The sequence below is a fragment of the Camelus ferus genome, chromosome 12, assembly GCF_009834535.1.
Source record: "Camelus ferus isolate YT-003-E chromosome 12, BCGSAC_Cfer_1.0, whole genome shotgun sequence".
Lineage (NCBI taxonomy): Eukaryota > Metazoa > Chordata > Mammalia > Artiodactyla > Camelidae > Camelus > Camelus ferus.
Window position 1 is genome coordinate 17298146 of NC_045707.1, and position 23506 is coordinate 17321651.

Consider the following 23506-nt stretch of genomic DNA (forward strand, 5'->3'; position numbering starts at 1 on the left):
CAGGAACCACGTGGCCATTGGAAGCCCAGTCGGAGCTCCCAACCGCTCTGACACCTCATTTGCTCTGAGCCCCACTCACATCATTAGAGTCTGCTGAGAAAAGCCCCTGTCGCCTGGGAAGCACAGATGGGGTTCTTCCCGGAGGGAGGGGGTGGGACGATGCCAGTGTCTCGAGGGCCCTCACAGTGTGCCCCCACAGTAAGCAACTGGAAGCATCTGGTGTGTCTTGGCCATCAACCTCTGGCCACTTTAATGACCTCCCTTGTCCCCAGAAGTGGGGCACTTCACCAAGTCCCTCTGGTTGGTGCTGCTGAACAGGACCATTGCTGGGAGAGGAGAGTTGGGGAGGAATGGGACGCCGGGGTGGCTCTTCCTGGACCGTCTGGGAACAGAGAAACACAATACCTAGAAACCCCGGCGACGTAAACATGGCAAGTCGCCACAGCCTGTGGGCGCCGGCTGGGTGGGCCGGGCGATACTCGAGCACCAGGGAGGCTCTTTATGCCATCCCATTGGCTCGTTCCTGGGCTCAGGGGCTGCTGCAGAGGGTGAGAGTGTGTGTCATCAGCTGGGAAGCAGCAGCCGGAAGTGTCAGCCTCACCCCCTGTGCTGGGCGTGCCCTGCCTCAGTGTCTCATGAATGTGGACATCGTGGAAAGGTTTTCCTCCCTCCTGCTTTCTAATCTCATTCTCTCAGCCCCAGTTACTCTGACCTGAGCCTTCAGGCAAGATGCATTTGTTCATTTCTTCTTTCAGCCAATGTCTGTGGGACTTACAATGCGCTAGTCCCTGGGATAGTGAAGGGGGCCCCGTCACCACCCCTATATCCAGGAAATGGGCCATGATGATACAATGTCACCGAACGTATAGAAGTAGGCATGGGACTGGCACCTGGAGCTGTGACACACCCGCCGGGTGTCCAGGAGGCCAGGCTGTGACCTTGGGTCTGGACCCCAGGTGCTTGCTCTTTGCCTCAGCTCCAGAAAAGTTCACGAAGTGCACGTTACAGAGGTCCCTTTTTTGGGGATGAGGAGAGTGAGGCCCAGAGTCCCATGAGAAGTTGAGAGTAAAGCTGGAACTTGGACTCTTGTCCCCTGTCCCCTAGCACAGGGCTGGTGCCCATACCAACCCAATCCCTGCTAGGTAACAGGCAGCTGCTCTGCACCATGTCCACCCCCGGGGGCTTGCTGGGCTGTTAGGAAGATCAAACGGATATATATGAGACACTAAGTCATATAAAGTGGCATAAAACTGAATTTTAAAATGTGAAATTCAGACAGTGAGCAGCATGACTGATCCCAGGATGGCTGCTGAGGGCTGCAGACGAACCTCCAAGGGCCACCGTTCAGGCTCACGCAAGAGGACGCAGCCTCCTGAGCATGGGAGGAGAGGCGGGGGAGCCGGCGTGGTTTGCCATTTCTCACTGATATATCACAGAGTGACTCCGTCCACAGAGCCTTGAGATGGGATTGTGCTGATCTGCTGAATGCACACCCACCTTGTCTGTAAAGCTGCGTTCCTGTCTGAGACATCTCGGTAATGCACTGTTTACCTGGGTATTTCCACTGGGGGGATCTTCTGGGTGTGGGGCTATGTTTTCCACTATCCTCTGGAGGGCTGGGCCCCTGGGGCATCCAGCTTTGGTCTCGGAGTCCCTGCCTCTTTCTGGACTGTCTGACACCCTGCTGACCTGCAGGTACCGAGTGAGCACACACTGATGATGAGGATGGTGACAATGACCATGGTGTTGGGAAACCGAGAGCCATTAAGCTGGGAGCAATTGACTCAAGGTAACTAGAGAACAGGTAGCTCTCGGTGCTTTGCTTTAAGAAGGTAAATATTCAAAAGCCCAGACACACAGGCATGAAAAATTAAGACCCATGACTCATTATTGCAAAAGAATTCACCTCTTGGAAGGATTCAGCAGACGACTCTTCCAGTTGGCCAGCTCTCCTTATCACCTGCAGTGTGATTGACTGACACACAGCCTCCCAGGAGGGCTTCCAGGAAAAAGCCCTCTGCAAAACCAGGTCTATGTCTGGAATCTGATGGGAAGAAATAGTTTCCACAGAAGGGACCAGCGCCATGTCTGTGATGCAGGTTACAGCGAGCGGCCAGAGCACTGCTCCCACCTTCCTTTCAGGAAAAGGGCTGAAATGGTATATGACCCTGCATCAGGGCTCTCTGTGTGATTAACCCCCATGGATATTCTGAATATGCTCCCATCTGGCCAATGAGAGACACTAATTCCTTTTAAAGGAATGCTTCAAAGTGCTTTCCATTTTCCCCAAGCACTGGTTTATTAAGCAAGAGTCCGCCAACCTGGAATGAGCCCAGGTTGAACAAATGAAAATGACAAGCGAATTGGGAAATGGAAGGTGTGTGGAGAGGTGAACGGCATTATGCTCGGAGGCCGATCTGTAGCCACCAGGGAAAACCCTTAAACCTCAGCAAGGAGAATTCAACTCAGTATCAAAGGGTTCTTATGGACTAATGTTAAACGGGAAAAATCCTCTCTCCAGAGAAGCTGTGACATTTCTGGAGATTCTTTCTGGAATGATTTAGAGGGTATGACTCTGCAATGAATGGAGATCTTTTTGTTGGTTTTGTTTTGTTTCGTTTTCCTGGAGCATGTGATGTCTCCATGAGATAAGCACCTCTACGCTCTATCTTGATAAGTTTATTTAGGTATCTATATTCTCTGCATTTAGTTCTAAAATGTGGTTGCCCTACATCTTTTAAAATTTCCCTTCACTTGCAGGCATTGACACTCGCTCAGCCTCTCTGAAGTTGGACCTGCTGTTGCTCACCTACCTTCATACTTGGCACACATCACCTTTGCCTCCATTTACGTGGGATGTGTGTGTGTCTGTGTGTGTGTGTGTGTGTTTATGGGTGTAGTTCTGACTCTGCCAGGTGAGAGAGATTTTTTCCAAGAGTAGGCACATAATTCAGTTGAATTCAATCAGTGCTAAACAAAGCATCTACCTACCTTTAAATTACCTGCAGTGTCCAGAAGGTAGCTATGCCGCAGGTGACTTTTCACTGCATTGCAGAGTGACTTTGCTGGGTTGCTGTGACACAGGGTATATGTGAGCATATAATGAGGTTTGGAAAACATGCTTTGAGACAAGTGTCATACAGGCTAAAGAAGGTCACATCCCACTCGTCACTCCCTTATGACCAAGGAATAAGCGAGAAGTCAGACTAGGAAAAATAAGGCTGCAGAGACTGATAAGGGCTCTCAGGAGGAGGGAAGACACAATAAAGCTTGGGTGGAGTCCAGGCTGGAGGAGGAGAGAGCAGGATGCTGTGCCAAGTTGGGCAGAGGCAGTCACTCCTCTTCCTCCTAGTGTGGGCTGGATTCTCAAGCTCAAGGGCAACACCGCTTGGCGTTTGCCCTTGGTGCTGGGTATGTCACCAGCTGATGTCATGATCCAGCAGATGCCCATTTGAGGTGAGGAATCCACTCCTGTGTCTGCTCTTAGCACCCCAGCCCAATGGCATCTCCACCAGAGGGCAAGCAAGCCAGGAAGGGCTGCAGCAGTGGGGGATGCCAGGTCACAGTCCCTCCTTGTCCACACCTGCACCTCTCCACATGGTCAGAGAGGGAGGTGATGGAGCCAAGAGTCCGTGGGCGAGTTGGCACCTCCCTAGACCTGGGAAGAGTGCAGATTATGAAAGGAGGCAGATCAGTCCTTGGATCTTGGCTCTGCCTCTTTCTTGTCACTGAATCATAGCTGGGATAAAGTTTAGCAGGGTGGTTGGCTACATAAATCAGAAACTCTCACGCACTACCTTTCAGTGATTAGAAAATATGTAGAATCTTTAAAAAAAGAAAGAAAAAAAAAGGACACTGTTAACTCCTATAAAACAGAAGCAGACTCACAGACATAGTAAAACAATCTCATGGTTACTGGGAAAAGGGGGTGGGAAGGGATAAATTTGGGAGTTTGAGATTTACAAATGTTAGCCACTATATATAAAAACAGATTTTTAAAAAGTTTCTTCTATATAGTACAGGGAACTATGTTCAATATCTTGTAATAACCTTTAATGGAAAAGAATAAGAAAACAAATATATGTGTATATATGCATGACTGGGACATTGTGCTGTACACCAGAAATTGACACATTCTAACTGGTTGTACTTCAATTTAAAAAAATATGACAGAAAGAAAGGGTTCTAATTCACAAGGCAAAGACCATTAAGATACCTAGGGAAACCAAATAGCAACAGCAGCCACAAAACAAAATGCACGAGGATAACCAGAAGACATTGAAAACAAGCAACAAGTAGAAATCGCTGTATCAGAAACCGTCAAGGAATGGAAAGCCTTAGTAATGACAGCAGTGTGATCACACAAAGAGCTGAATGGAACAGAAGAGAAATTGTGTGAATTTCAGCATGTAATTAAAGTCGTATTTCAGTGGGGGCAAATGAGGATATATTGTATGGAGCAAAAAGGTACAAAAGGTAAAATCACATTTACCCAAACTCCCACTTCTCAGAATCAATCACTAATATTTTGACTTATGTATTTGCTGTCACCCTTTTCTTCACATTAACATCCTTTAATAAATCACACACATAATCAACAGTCTATGGCTCAAGTTCTGGCCAAAATGGCCAGCTGGCTGTATTGCTGTCTCCTTCCCCCAGGATCAAGCCTGAGAAATTGTAGAAACGCACGAAGCCATGGATATTAGGAATCACTGATGATGACACGGAACTGCGAGAACCCCCAGAGGAGCCCAGGGCTGTGTAGGGGCAGGGAGTAGCTGTAGCCTGGGGCTGTGCCTCAGGTAGCAGGGAGGGGCTGGCGTGGAGGGAAAGATCTTAGGTTTGTCCTTGCCTGTAGTCTGCCCCTTCACAATAGAAGTTCGGAGTGGCAGCCCAGCCAGCAGTGCCCTTGTCTGTAATTTAATGCCAGTAGTTCAGATATGTCTGTAGTTCATAGGTCGGATTGCCCTAGTTAACAAATAGAAATATAAGCTGTGCAGTTCAATTTTAAATTCAGATAAACAACAATTTCTTTTTGTATAGGTGGGTTCCATAAAATATTTGGGACTTACTTAGGCGAAAATATTTTTGCTGTTTATGTGAAATTCAAATTTAATTAGGCATCCTCTGTTTTGTCAGGTGGCCCTATTCACAGGCAACTGACATAGTAACGCCTGCTGGGACTGTCAGGCTGCTGGCATGTAGTTGGCCTCCACAGAACTGGGGAATCATCCGGCCCTCACTCCAGGGTAGGGAGGGAGGCCTATAAGTCACCTGCTGTCATGGAGTTTCTCACATGGGGAGGGAGAACCAGAGTCTGAGCCTGGCTCACTGGGCAGTTTCCCTACCAGCTTTTGGGATTTTGTACAGCCTGGCAGTTCCTAAACTCTGCTTCCATCATGCCCTTGATGTCAAACCCTACAGCTGTGTGATAGCAGAGTAGGAAGGTCACCAAACCTCAGAGGTCTCCTCCATCCCTGAAGCTTCTGTCTAGTGACCTGCTCTAGCCCACTTGTGGACAACCGTGGAATAAGGCTAGACTGCAACTTGATTCGTAACCGGGGCAGAGGGTCTCTACCGTAGCTTCACATTAGCAAAAAGTATTATAACTGAATTGAGTGTTGTTGGTCTTATGGATTTTTTCCTTGCTTTGTGCTATCAGGACAGGACCTGATATGGAAAGCCTGAGGAACCAGATTCTAGAATAAGCTTGGGTAAACATGGCTAAAAATGTAGAGAGTCTGTTTCTGCCTAAAAGTCAAAATTATAACCCTGACACTGATATCTGGGAAAAATATAATGAACCTCTAACATCTGTTTTGCTTGTCAAAATTTGTATAAAAATTTACACTGAAAATGGTATTTGGCTATCTCATCACAAAAGGAGAATATTTTCACCCAGGACCACCTCCATGCTAATCTGAGTGTCATCTGTCAACATGGACTATCTTTCAGTCTCATCTTTTGCCAATGGCACTTCAAAACAGAATCTCTAAACAACACTGTTCGGAGGTTTTATTAATTTATCACATTGACTTTTTTGACAGCTTCATTTTGTTTCAAAATTATGGAATATAATTTACAGATGGTACAATCCACTGTTTTTAGGAATACAGTTTTATGAATTTTTACCAGCATTTGTCAAGAGGAGTTCCTCAGTGGTACCCAACTATCTTGGGGTAAAAGGATATCCATTCCAACTCATTTAGTACTGCGTGGCTTTAACTCCATCCCCCAGGATCTGGGGATGTTCCTATCCGTACCAATTGGTTGGACTGATACATCTCAGATGTATCAAAGCAACAGTTTTGTGGCAAAAATCTGTATTATCATAGAGCAGAATCAAGCATTTTGCCTTCCTGCCAAATGGCCTCTGTTCTGTGGGATCAGTACTGTGGTTTCCTAGTGGTGGGTCGGGGCTGTGGAGGGGGGATCTCTGAGGGAGTCTCAGAGATCAGGGTGGGGATCAAGCCACCAAATGATGGAGGTAGAAAAACAAAACCCCTCGGTTATCAGATCATACTGACCCAGCTTCCAGGACCCTGGCTTCCCTTTCTTTCCCAATGCTTTTTCAAGGACTCCATTTTGAGAAATAGCCCCAAGGAGCAGAGGGCTGAATGCTTGCTGGTAGTCATCCACCCACAGGATAACTGAGTATCGCATGCTGTTGACTGACAGAGTTGAGTGTGAAGCCGGGTAGGCTGTCAGTGGGGCTGAGAGGTAGTTCTCCAAAGATGAGAATCAGTGCGTGGGATGAGAAAATTTCAGAACCAGCACGTGATCAGCAGTACAAACTGACACAGAATCTTTATATTAGAAATCTGCTTTATTCAACACAACAAAAGAAAGCAAATAGAGCAGGGAAATAAATGCACATGAGAGGGTAGTGTCAGTACTGATTTGGGACACTGCTGGGGAGGATAACTTACTCACTCTATGGCGAACTCCTGAGTCTTAGCGATAATGGGCCGGACAGTGAAAATTAAAGGGAAGATTCCCTATTCTATTAGCATGATTCAGACTGAGCTTCAGTTTTCAGGAAGGGCAAAGTCATCTTCTTCCCAGAATCGTGGCAGACTGATATAACTGATAAAAAGTTGGGAACAGCAAAAGGGATCTACACATCTTGAGATGCTGATTGTTGATCTTCGGATGGTGAGTAATGGAAGCTCCGGTGAAGCCAGCAGGGACAGAGGATGTGAGGATTTAGCAACTTCAGCTCTAACTCACAGACCAAGAGAAGCTGGAGGTAAGAGAGAAGCAGCAACCTGAGGAGAGGGGATGCAGCTGGACAAGGGGACTGAGACAATGTTGGACCAAGCACCAACAGGAAGACTTCAGTGCTTGTAGCTCTTCCTGCTGGAGGAGGAGGTGGCTGTGTACTTAATGGTGAAACTGCTGCCCCTGGTGGAGCTGAGGCCACTTCCTAAGGCTCTGCCATTCCTGGAACTGAAGCCACCTGCAAGGCTGTGACTGTTGCTGCTGCGGGAGTAGCCACTGCCGACACCGCTGGCACCGCTGGCACCGCCATAGCCACCGGAGACGGTGGGCTGCACGTGGCGGTGGTTTATCTCAGATCGGTCTCCAGATCCTGTGGTTGAGCTCAGCAGTCTCTTGCTTGGTGGTATACAGGTCATCCTTTTGTCTGTCTACCTTGACCTGCAGATCCTTATACTGCAGTCCAGAAGGATAGAGAAGCAGTGTGCACGGGGGGAGAGGCAGTGTGTGGGGGCTTCCATATATCCAGAATGCCTTTCAATTCCCAGACGTCTGATACCAAACGATGTTACATCTCCTCTGGAAAAAGTAGCTGGCACAAGATTGTTTGCTGCAGAACCATTGAATGGTTCAGTACCATCACCGAGCACCTAGTTTTTCAATAAACTAGTGATGTTCTTTCATGGTATCTATGGGATTCACAATCAGGAAGAGGTTGAAGGCAAAACTCAGTAGTGCAGTATCATTAAACTCCTTTTTTCTTTTCACTCAGTAGGCTTAATTGTAAATTCTTTCATTGTCTACAAGAACTGAGCAATGACGAATCTCCTATGAAATTATCCATTGTCTTTGTATTTCAGACTCCCCTCAAAAAGCTGCAGTAGGCTGGTGCAGGCGAGTGTAACCATTTGGGAAGGGCACAGAATTCCTCCCCTGTTGCTGGTGACTTCTCACCTTGCTCTGGTGTGAGGATCTGGCCTCAGCCTGCCTCATGTGAGCAATCTTCTCGTATAGGCCTTTGACCTCAGAAGTGATGCTGTCCAGGTCCAGGTTACGATTGTTGTCCGTGGAGAGGACCACAGAAATGTCTGAGCTACGGGACTGCATCTGAGAACACTCCTATAAGATATGGATTGTTAGTATGTCTGATTCCAGTGATACATCTATGAGATCCAACTCCCCAATATTCTATCCACTCAGACTCTTAAGCAGAAAAATAAACAAATCAATGATCAGACAAGGTGAGATGCTCACCATCTCAAAGCAGGAATCTATCTGATCACCAAGGGTATTTATCTTGGTGGACAGTTTAGTCTCATCTGTGCAGCATCCACATCTTAGGAAAGGAGGAACAACTTGGAGTCAGCTGACCCCCACTCCCAACTTACCCAGTATCTTCTCCTCCCAGGTGTGGGCTTTTCCAGCCTTCAACAAAGGGACTGGGACACCAAACATTGATCAGGTCACCTTCTGCAGGGTTACAGATGCATTCTGTGTGCTGCAGGCATATTGATTTCTCCTTTATATCTAGAAGGAAAGGATGAGGAGAGGTGCTTGAGCCAGTGAGTAAAGGATTTTGAAAGAGTTTTTCTTGACCCACAATTTTTTATTAATGGATAACTCTTGAATCAAACTATCAGTCCAAGGAGCCTGGGATGTGACTGCTCTCTCATCCTCTCCCCTAGGGTGTACTTGATAATGAAGTCCATTGCCCATATTTGTCATTCCAGTTCTTCTTAGGCAACAATTTATAATTTTAATGTCCACCAGAAATTTTTTCCTAAGCAATCATGCCCACAACTGGGCCTAGTCACTCAATAGACTTGAAGTGTGGGCTTCAGAAAACTGAGTTAATTTTTCTCCTGTAACTCACTTGTCCTTGAAATCCTCCACCAGACTTTGTGTGTGCCTGAGCTTCGAGTCCAGGTGGCCACTAAGGAAGAGAAGAGATTCCTTCTACCTCCTGAGGTTGTTGATGTACTGCTTAACTGTGGGCTCCAGGGTCAGCCTCATGGGCTCGGATCCCGCTCCTGCAGCAGGATCCACTAGGTGTCTTGCCAGACACAGAAAGAAAGGTGTCTGTATTGCTAGGTTTCCCAGCAGGCTGGGGTGGTGTCCATGGTGCTGGGCTACTAAGAGAATGTACAGAGACTTAGACTGGGGGGTGTGTTCCCATGATCTTTTTTCTTCTCCACCAGCAGATCTCACTGATGAAATTCCCCCACAGACCTTTGAGCTGTTCCTGCCCTGTAAGTTATTGTGCTTATCAGGGATTTTTCATTACTTCCTCTCTTTCTCTTGACAAGCAGAATCAAAAATGTAATTTAAAATTGTTTTTATCTGATATATTGTACAGAGCTTCATTTTTTCCAGAAGATTTCAGTAAAAGGGATGCCAAATGTTACATAATGATTAGATTCTAATCTGAACTCCCATTTAGTGTGTGTACTACTTCTAAGCATGTGCTTCTTCTAAAAAATTTTTGATAGATGGTCATACTCTGTTTCTAGAATAAATTCTTTTTTAAAACAGATTTTAGTTATTTGTACATCTCAAATGTTTCTTTTTCTCATAAGGATGAAAAATGGTTTTCTTTTCCTTTTCTTCTCTTTTCTTCCTTCCTTCCTTCCTTCCTTCCTTCCTTCCTTCCTTTCTTCCTTCCTTTCTTTTTTTCTTGTTGCTGGAAAGGTAGGCCAGTGCCTCAGAGCAGATTGTGATTGGCTTTTGTATCCCATTGTAGACCCTTCAGTGGTAAATGTTAACCCATTCCATTCTCTTATTTCCTTTTCTTTGCTCCAGGATTATCAAGAGTTGAGAGATCTTCCTAGACAAGAATAAGAGGCATTTAAGGGACTCAGTTGTCCTAAATGATTTCCATCACCTTCTGCCTGTGGTCCAAATGGAGCCAGTCCTGCATCCAAGTGGAGAGCTAGCCTGAGTCCCCTCCTTCCTGTCTCCCGCACCTCCCCCTAGTAGGGCATTTCTTGGTTTCCTTAGTTTGGGGAGTCTGAAATCCTAGTGGAGGGCAGGTGGTCCTGGCTCACCTTGTCGATGAAGGAGGCAAACTTGTTGTTAAGGGTCTTGATCTGCTGCCGCTTCTCAGTTCTCACTCGCTGGATGGTGGGGTCGATTTCCAGAGTCAGAGGAGTGAGGAGACTCTGGTTGACGGTGACCTCTTGGATGCCTCCAGGGGGGCACACAGGGAAGCCAGCGCCCCCATAGCCACCAGCAAAGCCAGCTCCACCACCGAGCCCAGCTGCACCACCAAAACCGTATCCACTCCCAGCTCCACCTCCAAAGCCAAAGCCAAAGCCACCTCCGAATCTGCTGCCGTATCCGCCACTGATGGCAGAACTGCCCCCTTCGATGGAGATCCTCTTGGTGCCCCCCAGGCCATAGAGGCTGCGACTTGCCAAAGCCAGCTCCTCCACACACTCCAGCCAGGCCACCACCGCCCCTGGAGCGGGACACCGACACGCTGCTGAAGCCAGAGCGGCAGACCCCAGGGACTCGGGCTGAGCCGGCACTGAAGCCCCGGCGGCTGGTGTTTTGGCTCCTCACGGTGGATCTGCAAGACATGGTTCTGAAAACGAGAAGGCTGAGGAAGATGTGAGAGGCTGGAGGGCAGAGCTGAGAGGAGTTAAAATATGAGATGAGCTTTCAGCAGCCATTGTGTAGGGATAAATGTTCTGGGCTCAGTCCTGGAAGGTGAGCTTGCAGGTTAGGAAGAGCTGGGCTTCGGAAACAGTGAGATCATACCTAGCTTATTAGAAAAGATATAAAATATGAAGAATGCATTTTTGTCTTCCTTTAGCCAGGGAAAAATTCTCCTGCTTTTGATTTTTGATTGATTCAATACAATAAGATGATTTTCAAATCACTGAGGCTAGGAGTTAGACTCTGTCCCAAACACAGGTTCAATATATGTTACTTGTGTGTCAGAATGTACATGCCCATCACCAGATTTCACAACTAGTATCTCAAGGCCAGCTTTTCTTCATCCATAACTCCAATCTGATCTTTGGTAACAGCTGAGACCTTGCATATCTAAGAGCAATCTATTGCTTATGCCCTAAATGCAAGATCACCATTTTCCCAATGATGACAAACGTTAAATTTGCCTTGTTTTCTGGTTATGTAAAGTTTTGAACAGATATAACAGTATAAGAACAACATAATAGACTCTTATTTGCCTATTATGATGAATGCTAACCACCCAGATTTTGCAATTACTATCTCAAGACTGGCTTTATTTCATCCATAACTCCACCTACTTTCTTTATCCACCTTAAATTACTTGAAAGGAAATTCCAGAGGAAAGACCACATGACTTCATCAGTAAATAATTCAGCATTTATGTCTAAATGGTAGACTCTTTAGAAAATGACAAAAATTCTATTTTTATATCTAAAAAATTTAACAATAATTCTTTAACATCATGAAGTTTAGTGGACATCCAAATTTCCCTGTATTCTTAGTTATGTTTATAATTTGTTCAATTCAGAATACAAATAAAGTCCATACATGTTTATTCAGGTGCTGTGTTCTTCAAATAATATATCCTTTACATCATTTAACCCTTCATCTTTTTTTTTTTTTTGGCAATTTATTTGTTAAATAAACTAGGTTAATTGTCCGAGTAGAGTTTTTCACTCTTTGGGTTTTGTGATTGCATCCTCTCGTATCATTCCATATGTTACTCTCTCCTCTATTTTCCTATCTGGTACTTAAATCTGGAAGGGTAATAAGTTTATTTAATGTATTTAAGCTTTTCCAGAAGTAGATGTCATTGAAAGCATATAAGACTGAATATTGTTACACACACACACGTACATACACACACATTCACACACATACATATTGCAAAGAGGACGCACCATTTTGCATTTCCACCAGCAGTGTGTTAGTGTCCCAGTTGCCCCATGCCTTGGTATCCTCAATTATTCTGATGTTATCCATCCTAACAGCAATAGGATTGTATTTCTGTTCACCTATTTCTCACACCTCCCACACCCAACACCTCGGGCAACCACCAATCTGATCTCTGTATCTATGAGCTTAGTTTTTAAATTTTTGAAAATGTATTTGTTATTTTAGATTCCAAGTATAAGAGAGAGTATACAGCACTTGTCTTTCTCTGTCTGACTGGTTTCACTTAGCATGATGCCCTAGAGGCCCACCCATGTCACAATTGCCAAGATTTCATTCTTTATATCTTTATATTATAGTTATATATTTAAAATATGACTAAATAAGACATGTTTGTCTATCAAAATAAATCTCAGGGCAAATCCCCAGCCACCTAACTAAAGATATTTCTGCCCTTTGGAGGGCACCGTTTGTGTCTATGAGTGCGTGCGTGTGTGTGTGTGTGTGCGCGCGTGTGTGCGTGTGTGTGAATCTACTCTTTTCCTTTAGGTGTTTCAATTATGCTTGTGTTGAATCTTTACCTATATATCCTCTTGACTCTCCTTTAACTCGCAGTTAATTCCATCTATGACCCCTCAGTTCTCTTTTCTTGGTAATTTTTCATTTGCCCTTTTTTATGCATTCAGCATGTCTATTGCCCTTTGTACTGACATAAGTTTGGCCTTTATTTCTATAGTGGCTTTATTTTTCTCTCTGCCTCATATCTGACTTTTGTAAGTCATGTTTTATCTCTTATTGTCTCATAATATGTTTTTTCTTCTCTAATTTTACAGAGAGTTTATTTCATTAATTTTTGGCAATGTTTTATAGTGACTTTGTTCTGTTGAGTGACCTTGATCTGCCTTTTGTTTTCCCTGTTCATTTCATTTTTGAATGTGTGTTATCTTTTGTGGGTCCTGAAATGATTCCCTTCTGACCAATACTCAACTTTTTATTTTTTAACATTTTTTTTTATTGAGTTGTAGTCATTTTACAGTGTTGTGCCAAATTCCAGTGTAGAGCACAATTTTTCAGTTATACATGAACATACATATGTTCATTGTCACTTTCTTTCACTGTGAGCTACCACAAGATCCTGTAAATATTTCTCTGTGCTATACAGTATAATCTTGTTTATCTATTCTGCATATGCCTGTCAGCATCTACAAATTTTGAAATCCCAGTACTCGCCTTTGAATGAGGTGAACTCCTTGACTAGTCGTTTGCGTAAAGTATTCTGGGGAGTGAGCTGCTGATTTGTTATTCAATTCTACTTCACAGTTTCTAGAAACTTCATGACTAATGGGATCCTGCCTCAGGTCATATTCCCACTTCTGACTGTTGCATACAAGGGACTCTTGGATTTGCACCTAAGGACCTGTCTGTCACATTGATTTAGTTGTGCTAAATGAGTCAACAAATGCCCACATGCAGTGAGACCTCAGCAACCAGCTGCTCCTTTAGCTCGTGTTCAGCTACTGTTTTGATGAAGATTTCCTTGTATACCAGGATCTGAAACAAAACAAAATAAAAAAGCCAAATAACAAACTGAGAACAACCACCTCTCCTCGTATTTGCATATTGCCCTTGAGATGGGACAATCCATCACTTGCTCTGAATCTAGAAATCAGCATGAGGTGAATGCTTAAGACCTTCTCAAGACTTTTCTGGGCATGAGTCTTGCCTGGACCTAGGCACAATTTTCTAAATTTCTCATGCACACAGCTGCTTTTGAATGTCCTCATTCCCCAAAGATTCTCACTCCAGCTTAGTCTCTACAATGTAGGTAGTCAGAGGTCTAATGTATATCTTCTCCCATAATCTCTTGCCCCAGGACTCTGTGGGTTTGTAGTCTGCCTTGTAGTTTTTATGAGCTGTCCCTGCTGCTTTTCCTGCCTGCATTTGGATTTATATGAAACAAAGGTGAGAACCTTGCATCATTTCTTCAGGAATCCCCCAGATGGGTTTGAAGAGACTTTCACAGTAATTTGCAAATAGTCTGCATCTGCTCTTTTTGGTTCAAGGTGTATGTGCTGGTGCGGGTGGAGCATGGGAGAAGGGAGCAAAGGGATTGGGACCGGAAACTGGAGGCTGGGAAGGAAGTTGGGAAAGAGTTCAGGAACAAGGCTGCTGCCTGCTCAAGACCACAGCTGCACTACGTAGAAGGGAGGGCAAGTACTAGGAAAATTGTCACAGAGCTTTGCAGTAATTTTGAAGATGGATTTTCTTGATTGGACATTTGCTTGGTTGTTGTAAACTTTTGACTGTTTTCCAGAGCTCCTACAAAGTTTGCTCCAATAGCTTCTGGTTATTTTTTCCAAGTTTCTTGGGCAGAAGGAGAGCTTGGAGATTTCTAGGCTGCCATTTTGCTATCCACACTCACACCGTAAGATTTGAATTAGATTAAACCATATATTTTGCAACCTGCTTTTTTGTTCATTGCTATATTCTATATATTTTTCCTGGTCAGTTACTTTCTTTTCATTATTTTTCATGGATATATAATAATATGGTTATTAAGTGGACTTAGATTTCAGAACCCACTAATCATATACCTGCCTTTGGGGAAGTTCTGGGCAGAGAGTGAGGAGTACAAACTGAGAGGCTGCCCACTCTGCTGGGGAACTCTTAAGAAGTGAGCATAGTAGGATACTGATACAACAGGATCCAGAAGCTCCCTCTCTAAATTATTGAATCCAATAAATTTTCTCTTGTGTAAGAGCCTGGAGGCAAGGGAGGTAATGATCACTTATGAGGAAACAGGGACTGGGGTGGCCAAAAGACAGCACAAGAAAATGATGAGCATGGTACCATATCCCAAGTTCTCATTACTCATTCAGAAAACTCAGACCAGGTCTGGGCACACCAGAGAGGAGAGGAGTGTTTTCAATTTTTCCCTCCTGAGAAGATTGTTGGGATCCACATCCACATATGGACACCTTTCTGCATTTGTTCTATTTCCTCAGGATGCATTTCTAGAAATAGAATTGCCATTCAGAAGTATGCACACTTGAATTCTTCTAGATACACCTTGACAGGCAAGTTTCTTGATCGTAAAGTCCATTCTAAGTAAAAATCAAATACTTTATTCTTTGGTTAAATATTCTTTTGCTCTGATTGACCAGACACATGATTCCCCAACTGGGCATTTAAGATTGATCCCTGGGGTGTGTGGTGAAATGGTCTTACACGAGGGAGAAAGACAAGTAAGCCACAGCTACCTGGTACCGGCAATCAAAAACAGAATATATAGTGATAGTGGACCATATTCCTCCCATTCCACTTGCCAGACATTTAGATGAATTCTTATTGGGGAAGGAGATCTGAGAGTTAGGATGCCAAGCCACTGGCTTTTGTACCACTCTTAAGGATGGGGCAGAAGTATCTGGGGATTGGGAGCATCTTTAATACATGAGCTGCATTTGTCCAATGAAAAGCTCAAAAGTCACTGATGACAAATCAAGGCAATACAACCATGCATTATATTATAAATCTGCTTTATTTAGCAATTAGAATTGAGCAAAGAGATGAGGAAACATCACAGGGATACAGACCCTGCACATCAGAGAACTAGTCACTTGTGCTTTCAATGATCACTGCAAGGGAGGGCCCAGACCCTGTAAGATGGGGAACTCCTGGGCCAGTGGGAAGCAAGGGGGACTTGCCCTGTTCTGGAGTAGGACCCTGGCAATGACCTTCCCGATGGTGAGTTTGGGAACCTCAGGTGGAGCAGGTATTGGCAGAGAGATGAGGGCACTCAGAACTTTCAGTTCTAATTCAAGAAGGAAGAGAAGAAGGAAGCAGGAGAGAGAAAGCAATTGGAGGAGAGGACAGCTGAGAGGGGCCCAGAGACACTGTGGGACCAAGGCTGAAGCCAGGACTTCAGTGCCTGTAGCTCTTCCTGCTGGAGGAGGTGGTGGTGGTGTATTTGATGGTGGAGCTGCTGCCCCCGGCAGAGCTGAGGCCACTTCCCAAGGCTCTGCCACTGCCAGAACTGAAGCCACCTCCAAGGCTGTGACCACCACTGCTGTAGGAGTAGCCACTGCCTCCGCCCAGGCTTAAGCCACCGCTGCCACCGCTGGCACCGCCATAGCCGCTGGAGACGGTGGACTGCACCACGGCTGTGGAGGGAGGGGGACAAGGTCACAATGAGACATGGTGACTCGTTCTGCCAGACTGAGTCCAGTCAGAAGAGCACAAGGGCAAGGGAGGGAGGCAAGCAAAGGTACTTACAGATGTTGACTGGTCCAACGCCTTCCCCACTCAGCCTAGGAGAGAGGAGACACGGCCATCATGAGACCTCAGAGAGCCACAGCTGGACCAGGGTGGGAAGCCTCCCCGTGGGGAGAGTCCATGGGGAAAGTGCCTTTCAAGTGGTTTTCTGAGGGGAGCATTCTGGCCACAACTAGAGCCCCTGAAACGTGAGCTCATTGGCTGGACATCTTGGAGCTGGACCCAGATGCTGGGGGAGGTTGTGAGGTACCCACCTGCACTCCTCGCCCTCCAGCAGCTTCCTGTAGGTGGCGATCTCCACGTCCAGGGCCAGCTTGACGTTCATCAGCTCCTGGTACTCCTTCAGCAGCCGGGCCATGTCCTGTTTGGCCTTCTGGAGGGCGTCCTCCAGGTCGACCAGCTTGTTCTTGGCGTCCTTGAGGGCCAGCTCCCCACGCTGCTCAGCGTCAGCGATGGCGGACTGCAGGTTGGCGCACTGGAAGGGGAAGGTGGGCAGATGAACTTGCAACCTGATCCCCAGGGGAGACTAACCATGGTTCTCCTTTCCGAGTGAGGAAGAGTTCTAGAGCCCAGATTTCATGGGAAAGGTGCTCTGACCATTTTGTCCAGGCTTTTCCCATTCTGCAAATCTTATCTAGTCTAGGAGCCACTTGGAAAACGTACGCACCTTTCTGTGAACCACCCTGAGTGAGGACTAGGCTGGTGGCAGATCAGGGGACATGGATGACACGGGCTTGTTTTGAATGTTGACAGTTTGGATAAGTTCACGTGGATGCACTCTGACATGCAGAAAATAATAAGCATTCTCAATGAAGTGATGATTTCACATCACACTATTGACATCTTGCATTCCTTCAATATCATATATTTGAACTACACTCATCTTTGTCCTGTTCTTGCTGGATTTTGATCCATCTCTCTGACCTGTAGGAACTCACTAAAGGTAAGAATTGCATGTCCTCCCCTCCCTGCTGTCCCCTCTGCACACAGGAACTTCCCAAATGATGGTTGATGACTGCCTTGTCGCCTGGGAAGGGAAGATGTGTTTCTCCTCCATGGTCCCCACCATACCTGCTTCTTGACGTGGTCGATCTCAGATCTCAGCCTCTGGACCATGCGGTTGATCTCAGAGATCTCCTGCCTGGTGTTGCGCAGGTCGTCCCCGTGTCTGCCTGCCGTCACCTGCAGCTCCTCATACTATAAACCAGAGGGAGAGAAGGGGGTGTACGTTGGCTTCATGTGACAATGACGACTGTCACACTCATCAAGCATTTAACAAACTGAAACTAATGGTTTCTCCACAAGGTATTTTCCCATTATTGAAGGTACAAGGTCTTTGATACTGTACACCCATCACAGATCACCCTGGTTGGGACCACTGACTGCCTGGTTCCCTTCAGGACCAGCTATGTTCTGTACGGTTTCTGAGAACAAGCATCAGGGTGAAGCTGAAGCAAAGAGCACGAGGTCCTTATGTGCAGTAGCTTTCGTCCTTCATCAGGTTCTTGACTTACTAGAGTCGGACATAAATACTGTAAAGGGCTACTCTGTTAATGCAGGGGACACATTCTGTGAAAGGACTCCAGCTTCCTAGAAATAGATTTCCCCAGTGATGTCTGTAGCTTTGCTGGTGTTCAGGGAAAACGCACGAGGGATTCTTCATTTGCCGCCCCCACACTGCTCACCTTCGACTGGTACCAGGACTCAGCCTCAGCCCGGCTCCTTTGAGCAATCTCCTCGTATTGGGCCTTGACTTCGCTGATGATGCTGTCCAGGTCCAGGCTGCGGTTGTTGTCCATGGAGAGGACCACAGAAGTGTCTGAGATGTGGGTTTGCATCTGAGCCAGTTCCTGCAGAACATGAGGTCGTCAGACCATCTTTTCCTGCGATGTTTACAGACGTACCCAAGCCCAAGATTTCCACCCTTTGCACAATCTTATACCAGTGAATAAAATAGGGTGAAGAAGATGCTTACTGCTTCATAAAAGGCTCTTAGGAAGTTGATCTCATCTGTGAGGTTATCTGCCTTGGCTTGTAGTTCAACCTTGTTCATGTAGGCAGCATCCACATCCTGGAGAATAAGCCAGCAGACTACAGTCAGATGAGCCCTCCTTCCCAGTCTGCACCACCTTTCAGTCTCCCTACTTACACCTTTCTCAGATATGGGCAGGAACCCAGGGTCCTCTCCTAAAAGAATTATGAGCCCCTGATCTTACTCAGCTCACCTTTTTCAGTTTCACAAATTCATTCTCTGCTGCTGTGCGCTTGTTGATTTCATCTTCATACCTGGAATTAGAAAGGATAAAACATAATCAGCCAGTCGAGAAAGGGATACACACAAAGCAGCCTGGGATCCTAACTTTTCATAATGAGATATCCAAATGGAGCGTTCCTGCCAGTGTGCCTAAAAGATGTATTTTGTGGTCTCTAAATTGTTTACTTCTTTTCTCTCCTCATCAGCCTACAAGACCCTTTTGTTCTGGGGGGTTTGTGTTTAGGCAAGAACTGTGATTTCATTTCCGTGGTCATGGTTTACTAGCAATCATGCCCTCATCTGGACCTGCTCTTCCAATGGACTTGAAGTGTGGGCTTCAGGAAACAGAGCCCATTTCTCTCTTTTAACTCACTTGTTCTTGAAGTCCTCCACCTGGTCCTGCATGCTTCTCAGCTCCGAGTCCAGGCGGCCTCTCTCCCCCAGGATGCTGTCCAGCTGCCTCCTGAGGTTGTTGATGTACTGCTCAAACAAAGGCTCCAGGCTCTGCCTCACGGTCTTGGTGCCCTGTTCCTGCAGCAGGGTCCACTTGGTGTCCAGGACCTTGTTCTGCTGCTCCAGGAACCGCACCTGGAGGAAGACAAGATGGTTATTTTCCAGATGAAGAAGGGAGACAGAGATGTGAGTTGACAGGTCCCCAAGCAGATGTGGGTGGTCCCCATGGTACTGGGTGACTCCAGTGCATGTACAGAGGCTCAGGGTGACGGTTCTGCTCCCCCAAACCCTTTTCCTTTACAGCACACAGATCTCACCAACCAAATTCGCCATGGAACTCTGAGCTATTCCCTCCCACTAAATGATGGAACTTGTCAGTGAGTAACTTTCAACATTTGTTCTCTCTTCCTCTTGATAAGCAAAATGCAAATGTTTTTAAAATAGTGTTTTCTGGTATGTACAAGGAGTATTTTTTTTCAAGAGAATACCTCAGTTAAATTGATGTCAAATGTTTAGAATCTTATTATTCACTTTTAATCCTATTAATGATTGGAGTTCATCAAACTTCCCATTCAGTGCATATGTCTCCTCTAATCAAAATCCCTTCATGGTCATGATCTGGTTCTACAAGTTGAATATTTCTATGGACTTATGTGCTTGTTTCTGAGTCTTAATTCCTAATCCAGCTGCTATTTCCTTTTCTGTTGTATTTTCTAACCTCACCTCACTCCCTGGGGTTCTAAAACATTTTCCATTGTAATTCCCTTTTTAATTTCTTAAACCCCACAGAAGTTCATGCTAACCCATTCAATTCTCATTCCCTTTTCTTTGGGTCAAGGTTATCAACAGTTGAGAATTCTTTCTGGCAGGAATGAGAGACATGGGAGGGATCAGTAGTTCTAAATGATTTCAGTCAACTTCTGCCTGTGGTCCACATGGAGCCAGCCCTGCATCCCACTGGGGAGCTAGCCTGAGTCCCCTCCTCCCTCTCTCCCACATCTACCCCCCCCCAGATAGGGCATTTCTTGGTTCCCTAGTTTGGGGAGTCTGAAATCCCGGTAGAGGGAAAGTGCTCCTGGCTCACCTTGTCAATGAAGGAGGCAAACTTGTTGTTGAGGGTCTTGATCTGCTCCCGCTCCTCAGTTCTCACTCTCTGGATGGTGGGGTCGATTTCCAGGTTCAGAGGAGTGAGGAGACTCTGGTTGACGGTGACCTCTTGGATGCCTCCAGGGGGGCACACAGGGAAGCCAGCGCCCCCATAGCCACCAGCAAAGCCAGCTCCACCACCGAGCCCAGCTGCACCACCAAAACCGTATCCACTCCCAACTCCACCTCCAAAGCCAAAGCCAAAGCCACCTCCGTATCTGCTGCCGTATCCACCACTGATGGAGATCCTCTTGGTGCCCCCCAGGTTATAGAGGCTGCGGCTGCCAAAGCCAGCCCCTCCACACACTCCAGCCAGGCCACCACCGCCCCTGGAGCGGGACACCGACACGCTGCTGAAGCCAGAGCGGCAGACCCCAGGGACTCGGGCTGAGCCGGCACTGAAGCCCCGGCGGCTGGTGCTTTGGCTCCTCACGGTGGATCTGCAAGACATGGTTCTGAAGACGAGAAGGCTTAGGAAGATGTGAGAGGCTGGAAGGTAGAGCTGAGAGGAGCAGATGTGTGCAGGGAGCTTCCAGGTAACCGCTTATATACAGAGAAAAGGGGCTGGGCTCAGTCCTGGAAGGTGAGCTTGCAGGTTGGGAAGGGCTGGGCTTTACAAACAGTGAGATCACATCTGGATTATTAGAAAAGTTATGAAATATGAAGATGGCATTTTTGGCTCCATTAGTCAGGGAAAATTTCTCTTGCCTTCCAGCTTTTACTGATCTTAGTACAATGAGACTATTCTCAATTCATGAGAGAGCAATTAGTCATTGTCTCAGACAAAGGTCCCACAGGTTACACTGGTGTGTGTAACTGCTCCAAGACTCTCTTCTCCACCTGGTGTTTCTTCCAGCTGCGATACTGGAGTTGAAAATAATCCATTTCATGTGTCTCAGCCCAAGATTATTAGTCTTCTTCATAGATAACGAAATTGAAATATGACTTTTTCTTTCATTTAAATTTCACACAGGTAGATGAGGATAGCAACATAATGGGCCTCTGTGTACCTATCACTGAGCTTTATAAACATCACCTTCTCATGGTCAGCCTTATTTCTTCTATACTCCCACCCATTTCCCTGTTGACCCTAAGATATTTGAAAGCAAATCCCAGAGATCATATTATTTCATTGGTATATAGTTTTATATTGGTGTTTAAATGACAGACTTAAAAAATTAACCAAAATACATTTTTATGTCTGAAATTTTTATGTGCTCATTTACATCAGGAAGTGTCTGTTAAATCTGCAAATAAAGCTGTTTGTGTTTTTTTGTATTTTATATTTTGGTCACACACATTAGGATCCATGTAAGTGCCCATATGTATGGTATTTGGGTAATACGTCTTTTAAATACTATGTCTTTAAAGTCATTTAAATCCTTTAATCCATCATCACTTTTTTCTTTGGTTTTTATTTGTGAAAAAAAACCAGGTTATTTGTCCCACAAAGTTGTCAACTTGGAGTTTTCTAATTCCATAGTCACTGATGCTTGTTTATGTGTGTGTGTATGAGAGAGAGTGAGAGAGAGAGATGGGGGCGGATATATGTAGAGAGCCAGTCCACATTGTTGAAACATATATATTTTATGCATATACATATTAATAAAACACAAACATGTATTCTCTTTTGCAATTATACCTGTGGTAGATTTACACTGTCTCCCAACATCTGTGTTTTCTCTTCATATTGTGTAACACTCTATGATCGCAGTTTCGTAACTGCTGTTTTCTCCAGTTTTGCTTGTGTCCCTGGTTGTGATCAGCAATATTTCCCCCTCAATGTAACTTTCAGGTGTACAGCAAAATGATTCGGTTATACATATACATACATATATATTTTTTCTTTTCAGATTCTTTTCCATTATATGTTATTACAAGAAATTGAATGTAGTTCCCTGTGCTCTACAGTAGGTCCTTGTTGTTTATCTATTTTATGTATAGTAATGTGTATCTGTTAATCCCAAACCACTAATTTATCCCTCCCTTTCCCCTTTAGTAACCATAGTTTGTTTTCTATGTCTGTGAGTCTATTTTGATTTGTAAATAGAATTGTATCCTTTTTTTTTTTCAGATTCCATATATCAGTGATATTATATGATATTTGTCTTTCTCTGTTTGACTTACTTCACTTAATATGATTGTCTCTGGGTCCATCCATGTTGCTGAAAATGGCATTATTTCATTCCCTTTTTTTAATGGCTCCTTGCGTTTTTTAAATTTAAAGTATCCATTGTGGGTCCTGGAATGGTTCCTTTCTAACAAGGGCTTGCCTTTGAGGGAGGTGAGCTCTTCCTGGACTGCCTTGGGCAGACAGAATTCTAGGAGGAGGGGCCAGGCCACATCAGGCTGACAGGACTTACTATGACACAGGGTGTGTGAATACGTCTTTTAATTTTAATTTGACCAAGCCAAGGACGATCATGGCAATGTGGCTCACAATTCAGTCTCAGCTGTTTTTGCTTCACCAACAATGTGCTGCCAATAGGCCTTGCCTCGGATTCCTTATTCAACCCTGTCTCCACTGTCTTGAAATTTCACAGCAAACAGGGAAAATTTCTTCCTGCCTGCAGCCCACACACCCACTTTTGGCTGTTGCAAACCAGATTTGCACCTGAGGACATGTCCTTTACATTGACATAGTAGGAGGTTCCTGAGTAGCAGTGCCTGGCAGTAGTGCCTGGCAGTAGGAGAACCTCAGGGTTAGCTCTGTGTGCTGTCTCTCCGTGGTTACCATGTTGTTTAGTTTTTGTTTGTTTGTTTGAGAGTGTTTTTCTTGGGGGTTTTCTGAGATCTGCACTGAAGGCATTTTCTTTCTGAATTTTCTTAACAACTGTATTTGTATTGCTCTTTCTCTCTGAGATGATTTCTTCTTCTTCTTCTCCTCCTCCTCCTCCTTCTCCTGCTTCTTTCTTCTTCTTCCTCTTCCTCCTCTTCCTCTTCTTCCTCTTCCTCTTCTTCTTCCTCTTCCTCCTCCTCCCCTTCTCCTTCCCCTTCTCCTCCTCCTCCTCCTTCTTCTTGTTTTTGTTTTTTTGATTGAGGGATTTTAAGATATTTTTTCCTTTTGGTGGTTGAAGGTAGAGGTTACTTTTGTTTCTTGTTCTCCTTGTATGTTTTTAGGTAATCTCTGCAGAGAAATGCCTTCCTTTCCTTCGCTGGTTAAATTTAAGAGGTCTCCCATCCACCTATTAATATTTAAAATACAAAGTATTTAAATATCAAACTAATAAATTAAATTAGAAATATTAACATTCCTCTCTCATACTTCATGGAAACTGTTTGATTCAATGA

At 45.1% G+C, this 23506-nt stretch overlaps 2 protein-coding genes across 2 annotated transcripts; both read right to left on the reverse strand.

Annotated features, from left to right (window-relative positions):
• Nucleotides 1–7325: 7325 nt before the first annotated feature.
• LOC102508582 (keratin, type II cytoskeletal 6A) lies at nt 7326–10880 on the reverse strand. Its single transcript, XM_032493875.1, is given in 5 exon segments — nt 7326–7584; nt 7586–7677; nt 8176–8340; nt 10266–10631; nt 10633–10880. Coding segments are annotated over 5 exon segments (1035 nt in total). The 5' UTR covers nt 10801–10880; the 3' UTR covers nt 7326–7340.
• Nucleotides 10881–15609: 4729 nt separating this feature from the next.
• Nucleotides 15610–20741, reverse strand: LOC116667592 (keratin, type II cytoskeletal 6A). The gene is made up of 9 exons (XM_032492907.1): nt 20154–20741; nt 18990–19204; nt 18588–18648; nt 18338–18433; nt 18048–18212; nt 17434–17559; nt 16617–16837; nt 16363–16397; nt 15610–16250 (listed from the first exon to the last, which is right to left on the reverse strand). The coding sequence occupies exons 1-9, from the start codon at nt 20664–20666 to the stop codon at nt 16012–16014; spliced, it is 1671 nt and encodes a 556-aa protein (XP_032348798.1). The 5' UTR covers nt 20667–20741; the 3' UTR covers nt 15610–16011.
• Between the last annotated feature and the right edge of the window lie 2765 nt (nt 20742–23506).